We start from the raw sequence: 15,300 nt of genomic DNA on the forward strand, positions 1-15,300 counted from the left end.
GTGTCTAAAGTCAGTCCTCAAGGGCCGGTGTCCTGCATGTTTATGTACACTGCGTCCTCCTTTCATTACGTTTCCTTAGACACCTGAGTCCTTACACCATGGCAGACCTAAAAGAAAGACTCAACAAGAAAACTATTAGTGTCATCTGGAAATACACCAACTTGGAAGTATTGTTTTTTTTTGTTTGTTTTGTTTTGTATTTTTTCCTTTTCAGATTGATGCGACTTTAATTCACTTCCTGAGCCTTGTAAACCTACAAACTTTGTTTTATGTTTGTTTTTAATAAACACTTTAAATGTGCATGTGTGTCAGTCTTTAAATTTAAAAAAGCTGTTCTAATTATGCCGAAAATAATTTGAGTTTAAAAAAATCTGAACTATTTTATCACAACGTGTTCTACTGTTTTAGAAAATGCACCAATGRGAGACATGAAAATAGGACTTGTGAGTCATTTTAGGCCTCATTTTGCTCTGCTCACCAAAAMGAGGCAGCTGTTTTGGTTCCAAAAGCCAAATCTCAAAGAAGTTGGTCACTCATGAAAAGAATTGGAACTCCTATGAATAATAATGTTAAATGCACATTTTTCAAATACAATATTACCCTAAATTAAATAGAACTTTTAATCAAAACTAGAACTATTATTTTCATAATATTTTAGTGATATTAACTCTTAACAACATATCATGCAAGAAAAATAAATATTATAATAAATACTATTTTTCTACACTTGAGTCAGTGAACTTCAAGATGACTGTGGTGCCGTTTGAACAACATAACGCACAAAAACAAGTTAACATCACCGACTTTTACAGACCAAAACCAACTCAATTTATCACAGAAGAACTTTTTTTTATAATCAGCTGAAACATGTCAGAATAATAAAATGGATTTTTATCAAAACTAATAACTGGAATACATTTTTCGAGGATGTCATAGTTCATGTAATAATCAAACCAGCACAAAAACGGTCAATTTTRGTTAAATGAGAGTCTCATTTCCATATCAAGTGACACTATTAATGACATGGGGCCAGTGTGTAATTTCTCTCACTGCTCCATGGGAAATGAGCTATGAAGAATAGCAATAATTGGCAATGGGCATTTTGGCTATGGAGCATCTGCTTCGAGCTACATAATCAGGCCTGTCAAAAATTTAGAAAAAGGCTCCGAGATTGTCAAGTAAACAAACACTGAACGTGTTTAAATGAAAATGAACACAAGTGTATTTTAATCCTTCCTATACTCACATTTATTCATTTATTTTTGCAAAATTCCATATTAAAAATAGTATTTAACTCTTTAGTTGCTGGCTTATTAATGATCATTATTTTTATTATTATTACATAAGTCCGATGAATCGATATAAGTAAATAATTTTGCTTTATGCTTTGATGAGTTCTACTGTTATTCACATGTTCTGTAGATGTGAGGTGATTGTATTTCATTAGTGAAGCTCTACACAGTAGTTGTGACTCACACTGACATGCAGTAAAGGACACCTTGAAAATAACACAAAAATACAATCTTTGTGGTAGAGAAGACTCATTCACTCCTCTGCATATTTTTGTGAACTAATCTACACATTCTCTTCCCGCCTGTGTGATTCGTTTGCCAAGATGTTTCAAGGTTACATTTCATACAAAGTCAGTATCAGTCTACAGATTACTGAAATTTTCTAGGGTTGAGATTAAGCTCAGGACTATATTTAAACAAAAAGAGAGATCCGACTCTCAAAAAAAAAAAAAACATCTACAGTCTTAGAGCTTATTTTCTTGTTTGGTGGCGTACATTTCCCTTTCTTATGAATAAAACATCAAAAGAAATACTAGTTATCTCAAAAATTGGCAGTAAATGTTACATTTTGTCAGATCTGCAGACTCAAGCATCAAAGGGTTTCTCTAAAATGCTCATTTTATGCAAACAAAAATCATGTAAAGAAAAATAAATCACTCTCAGCACTCAGAGATGCATTTCTCCAACAACAGAGATATTATCGTGTGTGAAAACAGCACAATATGACAATATGTAATGCTAGGTAACATTTTGATTATGTTTAAAATAAATAAGAAATAATAAGAAGTGCATTCATCAAGAACAGCGACTRCATTTTAAAATGAATGAGTTTTACATGCTTCAAGTGCAAAATGAATATTTCTGGAAAATACCTGAGCAGCTGGAAGCAAATAAAATGAAATGTGCATCTATAAATTATTTTAATAAATTATTAAAGCATTTAAGGCAATGTGTAACTTGCACAGCATCTTTTTTTTAATTTTGTGACAGATTTTCAAATGATGTCACAAAAAAGGAAAATAAAATGATGCATGCACTTCAGCAGAGACTTTGTTTCAGCTTATGATTTTCTCAGATCATTTAGCAGTCTGTACTGTTTCCACATTACTTTTGTCTCATTTGAAATCTTAACTGAATTAATGCCCAACAAGTCTCCTGGTATAACACCTGCAATAAAAGTCAAAAAACAGTATTTTTCAAGCTTTACTACACTGTACTGTAGCATGCAATGAAAAAGTGCCATCAGTCTCATTTAGTGATTAATGGATTCCTGGTTTCCTCTGATCAAAAATCTTTGTTCCAGAAGTACTGGTTTGGCTGAGCAACTAGAAATATGGGAATTGTTTCGATTTTTTTCTTAATTTTAGAAGGACTGGGGCTACTTTGTGCTTTTGAAACCTAAAAATGCTGCAGGGATTGTTTTGTAAGCTTTCCCATTTATTTATTATGACTCAAGTTTATCTCAAAAGCAGGCGAATGATGTTCTTAGCCAACATAGCTTTGTTCTCATGCTGTCAAATGCCAAAAAATAAATAAAAATAAAACAGAAGCCTTCTTAATGCTCATTCACAGTATAAACTGGGAATAATTCAATTAAAATGTTGAAGAAAAAAATACTAAGAACATAACTGATTATTAGAATGAATTAAATGATGATGGTGATATCTTTATTGTCATACAGAGCACAATGAAATTACATTTAAGGACACCCATTCAAAAAACACACAAGACAAACAAAAAATAAATAAAATGACTTCATTTAATGCAAGTCTAATTGGAACTAACGTGGATTTTTTTCCCAAAAACAACAAAAAAAAACAGGACTAAAGTTTGTTACTGACCTTAAAATAGTAATTTCTGAACAAACTGAATGACAATAGAGTGAAGTCCTTAAAGTGCCTGACGTGCAGCTCACTCAAATACAAAAAGTCAAAGAAAACATCTTTATATTTAAGAAACTCTGCATAAAACACACAATTTTACCTATTTTGACACATAACTGGCATATTTTCTCCAGAWWTTGGCTTAGTCAAAGCGGAACAGGAAGTGACATCAAAGGGGAAGTTTTTAAGAAATAAAACTCCCTGTTTTTTTTGTTACAATATTATTTGAACTATGACTCTCTTTTCAGTGACTCAAAATAATCCAAAGAAACATAAGATTCTTTAGTCTGTGTTGTTAACCTTGTAACAATGCTCTGTTTACATGCATACATTCCCCTCTGACATCACTTCCTGTTACTTCACTTGCAAATATCTTGACGGCTGTTCATCTCAACAGAGTAAAATCATTTTTGCATTATGTTATCAATGCTGTCTTTCCAAAAATGCATTCATATTTACTGCAAAAAATTGATGTCATGGGCACGTTAACGAAACAATAAAGTCTGATTCAGGAAATATTTCAAAATCAGACTTTTGCCTGTCAGGTGCATTTATAATAAACTTCATTGTAAGAATACAATACAGATCTCATGTTGTGATTAATAAAAGACAGAAGAGTTATAAAGAGCAATGTCCCTAAATAGAAACGTGTGGCATATTCATTACTTTTTTAACATTAATAAAATAACTATCTCTAGAGTATAAAGAACTTTCCTGAGAACTATTTATAATTTTATCAAATTATAGCTATATCTCATTTCCATTTAATATCTAGGTATTATATTAGTTAGATTTTATCTAATTAGATGACAGAGGGGTTTTTTGCCTTTCTGCCAACCACATTGTTCAACCTTATCTCTTTATTTCCAAGACCGCAGGAAAAAAAGAGGTGTGACTAATGTCTAAATCAGTTTTTCTCTCGACATCTGTACGGCCGTGTTCTGATGAGGTCACCAGGGTTCGTCTCGTCACTGTGGCCCTTTTTTCATGCTCATAAGTTCTGTCTGGATCAGTCTCCATCACTTAAGGCTTTCAATGCTTGTCAGAAATAATATCAGCAGTGGTTTGAGATTCTCTTAATGAGAGTATTGTACATTGGAGGTAGGAGACTGTCAGGCTCGTTGCTCAATGAGATATTCATGCAGAGGGCTATTTATACCTGATGAATACATCAAATTACACAAAGAGATGAAAGAGRTATTCAGAACTAATCACTCTTGAAGCCAAGCATGCACTAACAAACTTAATCAATACATATCATTTATTTAGTGAAGCAATGAGAACAACTTGTTACAGAATAGCACAATCCAAACAAAAACTGTGGATTATTTAAAGGTTTGTATATAGGCCCTGTCACACTAGACAATTTATAAACATTTTAAAGACATCTGCWTTTAAGATGGAATTGAAAAAAATCAACAGGAAGCTATTTTTCGGTGTGTACATAAGGTGATTCAAACAAATTGATCAAATATATACTGTAACTTTTATTACCAATTTAGACATAAACATGTTTCATAAGTTGCCATGAATTGTCTAGTTTGACAGGACCTTAAGGGAAGTGAAACCAGCTTCTTTCAAGTAAGTGTTTTATTTTTTTATTTTTTATTTTTTGAGTTTATCCACATGGTGAACTCCAACATAAATATCAAAAAATTTGCACTGCATGAAAACTATAGTAACAAAAGGTTAAATAAAAATGATAACATAATATGCTTAATTTACATTTGTCTTCATATCACTGGTTGTCAGTTTGTCCTGAAAAAAAAGTAAGCAGAATTTGTGACAATTTTAAGCACTTGTTTGTTTACTTACTGTGTGCAATAAGGCTTTGGTAAACTTGACAAGAACATCATGACAAAGAGATTTATGTAGAGGAAAAAAATACATTTTAAATTGTGTCTTAAGATGTGAAGTACCAGGTGCAAAGAATAAGCTGCATACTTCCTAACTTTGAAGATTTTTTTTAAGAACAGCAGATAAGAATATGTGCTCAGTAAAGGCTRTTTTCCTGCCCTAAAATGAAACTGATTTAAATTTGTGATAAGCTTACTTGTATCCCCATATCTCTTTAAGTGTGATTATATCAACCAACCTTTCTACTTCAAGATGGGTCAGCGCATCAACACTGTGGTATTAAATATATTTGATGTGGTCAGCAAAAAAAATGACATTTTACCACCTTGTATTTAACAAATAAACAAACTTGCTTAGGTGCTTAAACAGAAAACAGAAAAAAAATCATAAGGTTTATCATAGATGAATTAAATTTGGTGCAGAGATGCTTTTATCTATTTATTTCTTTTTATTGCTTGCTCCACAGAACAGTGTGTGACGAGGAATTGGTTATCAAGCCTACAAGGAGCTTTTATGGGGTATTGTTTCAGAGAATGGCTTCCCAGAAGCTGCTTTGTGTTTGACATACAACAGACACCAGAAGCAGATGAAAGAATCAGGGATATTGGGACATTACATCAGAGACTTACATCAATATTTCCTTATTTGCACTTTTTCTGTTTTACTAGCCTATAAAATAACCACTCTCACTGACTGGAGGTGTCTTTTTGTGCAACRTGAATGAAAAGTTCCACTTTTTATACCAAGCATTAATCTTCTTTTATGACATATTTTGTCCTTCACTTATTAAAAATTACGCAACAAAACTTATAACTTTTTTTAGGTGTACTGCTCTTTGTTGTTGGTGTAGAGTTTGTGTTTAATTGGGTATAAATCTCCATTAACAATACAACAACAGCAATTCATTTTGATTGCAATCTAAATGTTGCTCAAGATGTTAATTGCTTCAGAGATGAAAATAATGTCTCTGTCTTCACTCAATGCAGATTTAGTAAGAAAATCGCAGCATTGAACTAAGATTATACTAATGATGACATTTAACCTGAAAACTGCCTGTTTAATTTTTAATAGGGAGACTTCTTTTTAACCACTTAATGTTGATTATTATGCATATTATAACAGCATCTTGATTCGATATTGACAGCTATACCAAGCAGTCATGCATCTAAACACATTTTGAATTCAAAAATTATTCTTGATTTCAGTCCTAAAATCAGTGTTGTATAAAGAGATACTTGAGTAAAAGTACAAGTATCTTACCATAAAATTACTTTTGGTAAAATGTCTTGAATTATCTGATATTTTCGTACTGAAGTACCACAAATAAATTTCTGACATAACATGTACTTAAGTTTTTAAAGTAAAAGTACTGTGTAAAAATGAGCAGTTAGATTTTCCATAATGACATTTATTGGGAGATAACCCCGCCCACTCAAATTTTTTTTTCTAAAGGATGAAAAGACTATGTCCTATTAAAAATATTCAAGTAAAAAAGAAAAAAATAGGATATGTCTTTGTACTATACTGCACATGTCTGATATGTCCTGTATTGAGTGGGACRTGATTTGTGTCACATGCAGCTGTGATGGATTGTGTACAATGAATGGTTTATAATTGTACTTCTCCTTCTACCACAATTAAATTCACTCTATCCAGGATATTATTTATTTATACAATAACAAAAATTAAACAAGCAAAAATGAAATAGAAGTAATTACTTTCTACTTCTTGCCTTTTTAAAAACAAATAAGGTGTAGAAAAATAATTGTGTAAAAATGTAAGAAGTAGAAGTAAAAAGTAGTCTGAAAGATCCTGATGCATCTCAGTAATCCAGGTAAAACAAAGCAGCCACTGTTCAAAAGAATGTCCCAACACAGACGAGCTACATCTAATGGCCAGAACTCTGCAGTTTTCACTCATTTACAGGCCAGCGGTCACTCTTTCAGAGATGAGGATGTTCTCATTCTTGATAGAGAGGAACGTTGGTTTGAGAGAGGAGTAAAAGAAGCCATTTTTGTGAAGAAAGACCGTCCATCATTAAACAGAGGTGGAGGCCTCCGTTTTCAGTTGTCCCCCTCCTGCAGTGCTGCTATTGCCAGTATGACTCCACCCCTTGTTAACAATAGGTGTTAATTAGGTGTCAACGATAGCCATGTGATGTGAGTATCAGTCACATGGAGGCAGKGCTTAAAAGCCTGAATTTTGCCTGAAACTCTCAGACTGAAGAAGTCTCTTGGAGGAGAGACGAAACGTTTCATTAGAGAAGAACCCGTCCAGAAGACCTATACAATTTTTTTCTGTTTTAGTCTGAAAGTTAATTACTCAAGTAAAGTACAGATGACCAAATTTTCTACAAAGTCTTTGTACTTAGTTACCTTACAACTCTTCATAAAATAACCTTCAAAACTTTTGTAATGTCTGTWGGGTTGTCTGTGGTGCAGCTACCAGTTGTGACATGTCCACAGAGCACTAAAGCCACCTGACGTGCCACTGATTCCTCTTTTGATTGTACARTCAGACTGTTGAAAAGGACTGTTTACAGTATGTGCAGGGAAGATGAATGTCTCTGTTGTATGAGGTCAACTGTGAGACAAAATATAGTAAAAGTTTTAGTTGGCCTTTTCAAATATGTTGTTTGTTTGTGAAAGAATCTTGTRCAAAACCTAAGCTGGCTCCCAACTCCAATGATGGGCTCAAAAGACCCAAACAAATGGCTAAACGAGTCGCTTTCAGGACCAAAGAGGGAACAGATCCCTTCAATTTTGAACTTTCAAGAGTTCATTTTCCTTGGTAAATAACAGCCTTAATGACTTGGATTCCATATTGTGTTTTCTAGCATCATTTATTAATATTTTCTCCATACAGTAGCTGCAGCAACTAATGTGATATTGTTCCTTGCTCTCTGTATTTACACTGAAAAACAGTTAGGTGTATGTTTCTAAAGTTGTAATAACACGATGGTAGATACCGTACCCCAAATTCTTGCAGCCATAATAGTAAGATGGTGACTCGTTTTCATTGGCACTGCTGCACACAAGAACAATAGAATTAGTTAGACCAGTGTTTCCCAAAGTTGGGGTCGGGACCCAAGGTGGAGTCCCGAAACATCAAGGTGGGGTCCTGAAAAGATTTTCTGAATTAATTACATTTTTGCCTTWGTTGTTACAAAGGAGTGAGGTTAGTGTATTTAAAATGGATAAATGTAATATAAAAAATATTATTACTATGCCCATGTTTAGTTGACCWGATACAAATGTTTATCATCCAAAAATAACTGGGGGCACAGGTCTCTGCTACTGTTATTTTGTGGGTCAAAAGCTGAAAAGTTTGGGAACCACTGCACTTTGGTTCCCAAAGTTGGGCTTGGAACCCAATTATGGGTCATGAAGCACCTTGGATAATCTCCAGAAATCGATTTAAAGGGTAATAAAACAATTGCTGATGTAATATTTTCCCCATAATTATTACAAAACACAAAATAAATATAAATAAGTATTTAAATTTGTTAGAAGCTGTTTAGATTGTCACAATACCTGTGTTTTTAGGGTTATTAWTGAAGTTTGTGTACTCAGACCAGTAATATTTGGGGTCACAAGTTTTTGCTATGGGTATTTTGTGGGTCAGAAGATGAAAAGTTTGGGAACCATTGAGTTAGACAGACAAGACACTTTCCAGCATATATAACATTGAATAAAGTCTTGGATTTAATATAATATTTTATGTGTTGTGTAAAATGTGACTAAGCTAAARTTAAATATTTCATGTGGACAGATTTTAATGACACTCTTGAAAAAGTAGCAAATGGGAGTAGATGGCTGCTAAAGTTACGTGAAAGTAGCAAATGCAAACATAAGTATGTCGTTTTTACAGATATTGATTCATTATGCAAGAATGATTCTGAACTCACATATTCTGCTAAAGTAGAGAATAATTAATAATAATAATAATCCAAAAGCACATATAAGAACTATACATGTATAAATACATAAATATGCAAATATAGCTTTTAACTACACATAAAAATAATAAAGAAATCCTAATTTTGTTTCACTGTACAGTATTTTCCTAGTATGAAACTGAACATGTTCCATATGTGCATTAAGTTTTTTTTAATTAAAATTCTGACACACAATTATTTTAGAAATGGATGAAAAACCTCTTTGACAAATACATGCCTTAAAAAATTTTATTCGGCTTTAAAACATCTATACTATAACTAATATTCGACTATTCAATGTGTGTAAGGTGCTGAGATGAACACGCTCCTTTGAACGTAAATTTCACGCGCATGCGCAGTAGGTATATTTTCCAGTTTGTTAAGCTACAAGCCAGCTAGACAAGTGTAAGCTAGCAAAGATAAATTAGACAAAGAAACCCTGTGAAGAGACTGACTGAAACAGAGTGCAAAGTGACGGACGTTGAAGGGAGCAAACGTATTACAAAGCTATATGCGTCATTCGATATATATGGGGGTGTAAAATTGAAAGGTACGCCACCGTCGCGTCTTTTTAAACTTTTTGTGAGCAGCCAGTGCAGAGATTAGCCCAGGCTAGTTGCTAGTTAGCTGATGTTTTTTTTTTCTCCTCCATTAACGTGAGGGGGTTTGCGTTAGCTTGCTCAGCTAGCATCCTGCCACAAGGATCAGTGAAAGGCCTTTGTTTTACACCGGGTACTGCGGAGTGTAAACGTAACGTTACCAATTTTAATAGGATGTTTTTTGGCTCGTAAATAAGACCTGATATAAATGTTTGTCTACCAGCCTGGCGATACGTGAATAGATTTGACGCTACAACATATCACTGCTCATAGGGTGGAAAGGCAAAAGTGGATATAATCTTGCTGGTGTTAGCTTAGGTTAGCCTAAAACGTATCGCCAATTAAACAATGAGCTTTATGTTTTGTTTCTCTTTGTTAAATGGTTTTTACTTACACGGGTGTAAATGTTTAATCAACATAAAYCATGCAGCGATGGATACTTAGAAATTACAGCTCAGTTAAGCTCTTGTTTCGCTTGGATTTTTCCATCCTTTGTCGCAGTCGTTTACATCCTAAATAACGATTATCGTAAGCTGTAGCTCAAAATAAATGCAATACTTTTACTCTAAGCTTTGTTAAAGTAGCTATTAAGCCTCCTGGTCGTTTCACATGATTTGTAATATCATAGGCGTTGTTGCACAACTACAGCTAATGTGTCGTCCCAACAAAGTTGCCTGTGATTGTGAATAATTTCCAGTCAACTAATCTGATTGACTTGTGGTTGTCACTTCATATCAATGTCAAATATATTTGCATAGTAAATTTACAAACAAACGAGTGGAGCAAAGTRTTTTGAAGGTACAAGATGAAAATACAATCAACAAACAAAGGCCTAAAATATTAAAGATAAATAGGTGTTTTGTTTTCTAATTGAATAAAACAGCAGAGATGGGCCTTAGGAAAAGATTTAATAGTCTACAGTCCAAGTACTGCTTAAATGAAGAGGTAAACATTTAATAGAGCTACTGCAAAAGCTCAACACCTTTTGTGATTTAATTTTTTGGACCTATTATTTAGGTTAAGTTGGTTGTTGACTGGAGTGCTCTTACTGGTTTGTGGGTTAAGATCAGTTAAATAGGTGGGGCAAAAACATTCATAATTGTAAAGGCAAGCAAGAAAAGGTTCATTGTGGAAACACAAAGGATGGAGGTAGAGAATTGCCATGACTGTTTATTTGTTTACACTTTTTTTCATGTCAGCTAAAAGATGAGCTGCTGCCTTGAACGTTTTGTAAACAATGTAGAAACGATTGGTATCGATCATCACACAGAGTATTACTGTATGTCCACCGCTGTTAAAATGATTTAAGTCTATGTCCTTTTGCTACACTTTTAGGGAAATGCTGCTTTAAAAGTATGCATGTATGTTATACCCTAAGTAGGAACACTTTTTTTTTTTTTACAAAATTCAAAAGGCGTCATGTTGTAAAAGGTTAACTTGAAATCTATAAATCTTATCAAGTTAAGAGTGGTGAGAAAATATATATAGTAAAGTCTGAACACTTGCAAACAATAGTGAAATATTTCACTTAAACACTAAAATGGTTTATGAATTGACATAAACATAAGTACATTTTACAATAAAATTGTTGATGTTTTGATTGTCACCATTGTTTGGTTTTAGATAATAAGCTTACGAGATTCATTTTTGTTCAAGTTGGTAAACCTTATGTTTAATGTTTATGCTTCTTTTGTTTAGAGGGTTACATGAAGATGGCATCATGAAGGACTCTGTGATTACATAAAAAACTCCCACCTCTAAACATTTCAAGAATTCTAGAGGTGATAAATATTTTTATATTAATTTCTGATGCTGCATGACATAAATGTATTATTTAAACTAATGAGGTAAGATGTACAATATAGTGTGAAACCCCAGCTTGTGATCTTAATACTTTTTTTTGCAATTTATAGTAATTTAATATGAAATACAAACATTAAATGTCTCTCTGTCATTAATTAGGCATTAGTGTAATTCAGGTTATGAGGTCTTAGTTAAATTGCATTATTAAATATACAACCTTGTAAATTTGCCATATTTTTGTGTAAATACCTGTTCACCTCATAAGTTGGTTGTAGGAAAATTTGAAGTTTTCTGTGTARTGTTTCCAGCTGAAACATTAAGGTAGAGCTAATGTGTCCTTTCTGTGATGAGCTACAGGAAGTTTGGGGAAATGATCAGTTTGTGAGAAGACCTCTGTAAATGCTGACTTGTTATTGTCAGGTTTAAAAATTTGTCACAAAACACCTTTTAAATATCAGAATTTAAGCTGAATTAATAACACATTATTTTGCTGCTCTGACAGTAGTTTGTGGTGTTTTTAATTTATAGATTTTCTCTCAGAAATCTATTTTTGTATTATGTCTAGAAAGGAGGTTTTTTTTAATTGAGTCTCTCTACTTAAAAAATAACTTAGGGATTTTGGTAATTATGGCCAATTTATTTAATTGAATTTGTAGATTTACTTCATTGTTTTGCCCTGAGTGCAGAAAGGTACATCAGTCTGCCCTTATTTTACTATTTTTGCTTTCACCTTTAGAATTTTAGGTCAACTCCCAAACCATTTAGGTGAAACAGTAAAGTTTCATCAAAAAGAAAAATGTCCTCTGGATGGGTTCTTTTTTAACGATGTAAAGTTTGATGAAATAATCTGCAGATTAGGACACATTTTTCACTTGCATCAGGCCCAGTTCATCCTGCTTTGTGTTTTCTGTCTTTATCAGATATGTATGTTTATGGTTATGGCTAATAGGAAGCTGTTTTTCTTTGCTTTTGAAAATAAAAGTTGAACATATTTATTGTTTTACACACTTTTTTATTGTTTCACAAAGTGTTTTGGAAAGTTGCCATTATTGGTTGATATGGACTGAAGTGTGACATTAGTGCTGTGAGAGCAATTTAAGCTGCATAAGATGAGATTGTATATGATTGCTCATAGGAAAAACAGATGTATCCAGGAAGTTGAAACAATAATCCAATGCCAAGTCAACATTTACATTGTTCCATAAGTTTGAAATGTAAAGTCACAGAGACAAGTTGGTATTTCATCATGCATAAAGATATTTTTCTTCTTTGGTAGGTACTGTTTTTTTTTAACTACGTAAGTAAAAAAAAAGTACAAAGGCAAACATTTGCATTACCGTTTTTTTATAAAATTGTGTAATCTTAAGAAGTCACTTTGCTGCCTCTTTTATTTTGTTAACCTCGTAACAAGGTTTGGTCAGGTATTATAAGATTCATATTGTAGTACAGTATTTATCTTGATCATTTTAAAGAAGAAATGAGGCTTGTAAATAGTTTAATCAAATTGTTTTGTCAAGCAGGCTGCATGTTGGGAAGGAAATTAATCCTGTGTGATTATGTGCAAAAATAACATAATTTTTCTTTTAGAACTTCTAGTGTTTTAAGGACGTGGGTGAGTGGTACCTTTAAGCCAGTGATGTCACGGGTTCCCACCCCCCCTCCTCCTGGGGAGATGTCAAGTGGACCTGTGGCAGAGAGCTGGTGTTACACACAGGTATGGACACACATAAACACACTGAACCTTGTTCTRTATGTTGATAGAAGTGGTCTTATTACATTGTGAATGTTTAGATCTGATAGAGCACTTTTTATTATGAGCTCAAAATAACCTATTGTTATGAAAACCTTGACCTGGTATTTCCGTTTCAACTGGTACGTCTTTCCCCTCCCAACTATTTCCAACAATTTGTTGTGTTAGATAATTGCTGAAAGGAAAACATAGCAAATAACTGATTGCACAACTTTGAGTGTGTTTGTTTTTATTGTCTAGCATGAAGCTGAGCAGTTTCAGTGTTTATGTTGCTAGATCCTGTTCTTACTTAGGTCCAGCAAGGACTGGTTTGATTGTTTTTACAGCCACTGGCTACTTTATTAGGTAAACTTGCTAGTGCTGGGTTGAACCTCCTTCAGAACTGCTTTCATTCTTTGTGACATAGCTTAAGCGAAGCATTCCTCAGACATTTGGTCTATAGTGACATGACCGCATCATACAATTGCTGCAGATTCGTCAGCTGTATGTCCATGACACAAATTTACTATTCCACCAACTCGATTGGATTAAGATCTGGTGGCTGTGGAGACCACTGGAGTCATCAAAGAGTGATTGTGTCTCTTATAATCTCATAATTTCTTGTTTTTAGCTTACTGGAGTGGGATCTATTGTTTTTCTGCTGCTGTCGTCCATTTATTTCAGATTTTCATCGTATTTTTTATACCTTTTGTTGTAATAAGTGGTCATTTGCATTTACATTGTGACTGATAATGTCAAAGGATTAAAAAAGGAGAGATAAATTTAACAGTGAGCTTAAGTTTATTTGTCACTCCWTTATTTTACTTCTGCTTCAAGCTTTTAATGCTCTTTTTTGTTGTTGTTGATCTTCAAAACACCACTACAAGGCCATTRGGTTTATGGCTGTGTACTCCTGCCTGGAAACAAATTGGTGAAACTGTAGAACCAGGTTTTCAGGGCTGAACCAAGTGCCATGCTAGTCAAAACCAAAAGTGACCAAAAAAGTATTAATATAACTTTTGTGSGAAAACTCTTAGTGAGTTTGTCTACTCTGTCGAGTTGTTTTGATGTCTCAAATGAAATGTATAGTTCTATTTAGTAAAGTATTGGCTCTGAAATCAAACCTGTTGGAGGAGTACTTATGTGATGTGTTAAAATGTGACAAAATTAAAGTCAAAATGTTTCCTTTGTTTGTTGTTTTCAAGGTCAAAGTTGTGAAGTTTTCCTACATGTGGACCATAAACAACTTTAGTTTTTGCCGAGAAGAAATGGGAGAGGTGTTGAAGAGTTCCACCTTCTCTTCCGGCCCTAATGATAAAATGAAGTGGTCAGTACTCAGTTTCAACTGTTTGATGATAAAGCTTTCTTCGACATTGGGATTTTTTTTAATTTTTAAATAAAACAAAAAATACAGCTAGGATTGTTTTGCTAATGCTAACATAACTGATTTGCTGTGTTCTCCGTTCACTTGCCAGGTGTTTGCGAGTCAATCCAAAAGGACTTGATGATGAAAGCAAAGATTATTTGTCACTGTATTTACTACTTGTTAGTTGTCCAAAAAGTGAAGTGAGAGCAAAGTTTAAATTTTCCTTGCTGAATGCTAAAAGAGAAGAAACGAAAGCAATGGGTAAGTACAAGCAACATCAAATATTATTTGGTTTTTTTTTTCTTGTTTATCTTATTAACCGTGCAATTCAGACAAGTTARCTTATTTTAAGTCTCAACGTTATTTTTTTTCTCCTGGTTGCAGAAAGCCAAAGAGCATATAGATTTGTCCAAGGCAAAGACTGGGGCTTCAAAAAATTTATACGGAGRGATTTTCTTCTTGATGAAGCTAATGGACTCCTACCTGATGACAAGCTCACCCTGTTTTGTGAGGTAAATTTCTATTTTCTGTATTTCTTGTAATGAATAGGAATTGCATTTTTTAAAACGCCCTTATGCTTCTCTAAACAAAGTCACACTTCCCTCACTCATTTGCATGTCTGTAATGTTTGACTGGGAACACTGTGCTTAAAGTCAGACTGATGCTTTCAAGGTGTGTCTGTTTATTTTGTTGTTCTCTTTTTCTTGAARAATTGTGTACCATTAAATAAATAAAGCTCTGAGTTGCTTTTGTCTTGCTTGAGGAAAAACTGACTAGTATTTCTTGGTGTGTGTGTGTGTGTGTGTGTGTGTGTGTGTGTGTGTGTGTGTGTGT

At 33.5% G+C, this 15,300-nt stretch overlaps 1 protein-coding gene across 2 annotated transcripts in view; it reads left to right on the top strand.

The window, feature by feature from the left end:
• The first annotated feature begins 9,371 nt into the window (after nucleotides 1-9,371).
• spopla (speckle type BTB/POZ protein like a) overlaps nucleotides 9,372-15,300 on the top strand; it is a 12,784-nt gene continuing 6,855 nt past the window's right edge. The window contains exons 1-6 of one of the 2 annotated variants that reach the window (XM_014020106.1): nucleotides 9,372-9,519; nucleotides 11,267-11,349; nucleotides 12,959-13,085; nucleotides 14,306-14,427; nucleotides 14,576-14,727; nucleotides 14,851-14,978. In XM_014020106.1, the coding sequence (XP_013875560.1) occupies nucleotides 13,008-13,085; nucleotides 14,306-14,427; nucleotides 14,576-14,727; nucleotides 14,851-14,978 (480 nt within the window). In that variant the 5' untranslated portion in view covers nucleotides 9,372-9,519; nucleotides 11,267-11,349; nucleotides 12,959-13,007. Of the gene's footprint in view, nucleotides 9,520-11,266; nucleotides 11,350-12,762; nucleotides 13,086-14,305; nucleotides 14,428-14,575; nucleotides 14,728-14,850; nucleotides 14,979-15,300 lie in introns of those variants that run through there. The other variant, XM_014020107.1, reaches the window with a different exon arrangement.

The sequence above is a fragment of the Austrofundulus limnaeus genome, unplaced genomic scaffold, assembly GCF_001266775.1.
Source record: "Austrofundulus limnaeus strain Quisiro unplaced genomic scaffold, Austrofundulus_limnaeus-1.0 Scaffold240, whole genome shotgun sequence".
In the NCBI taxonomy this organism is placed as follows: Eukaryota; Metazoa; Chordata; class Actinopteri; order Cyprinodontiformes; family Rivulidae; genus Austrofundulus; species Austrofundulus limnaeus.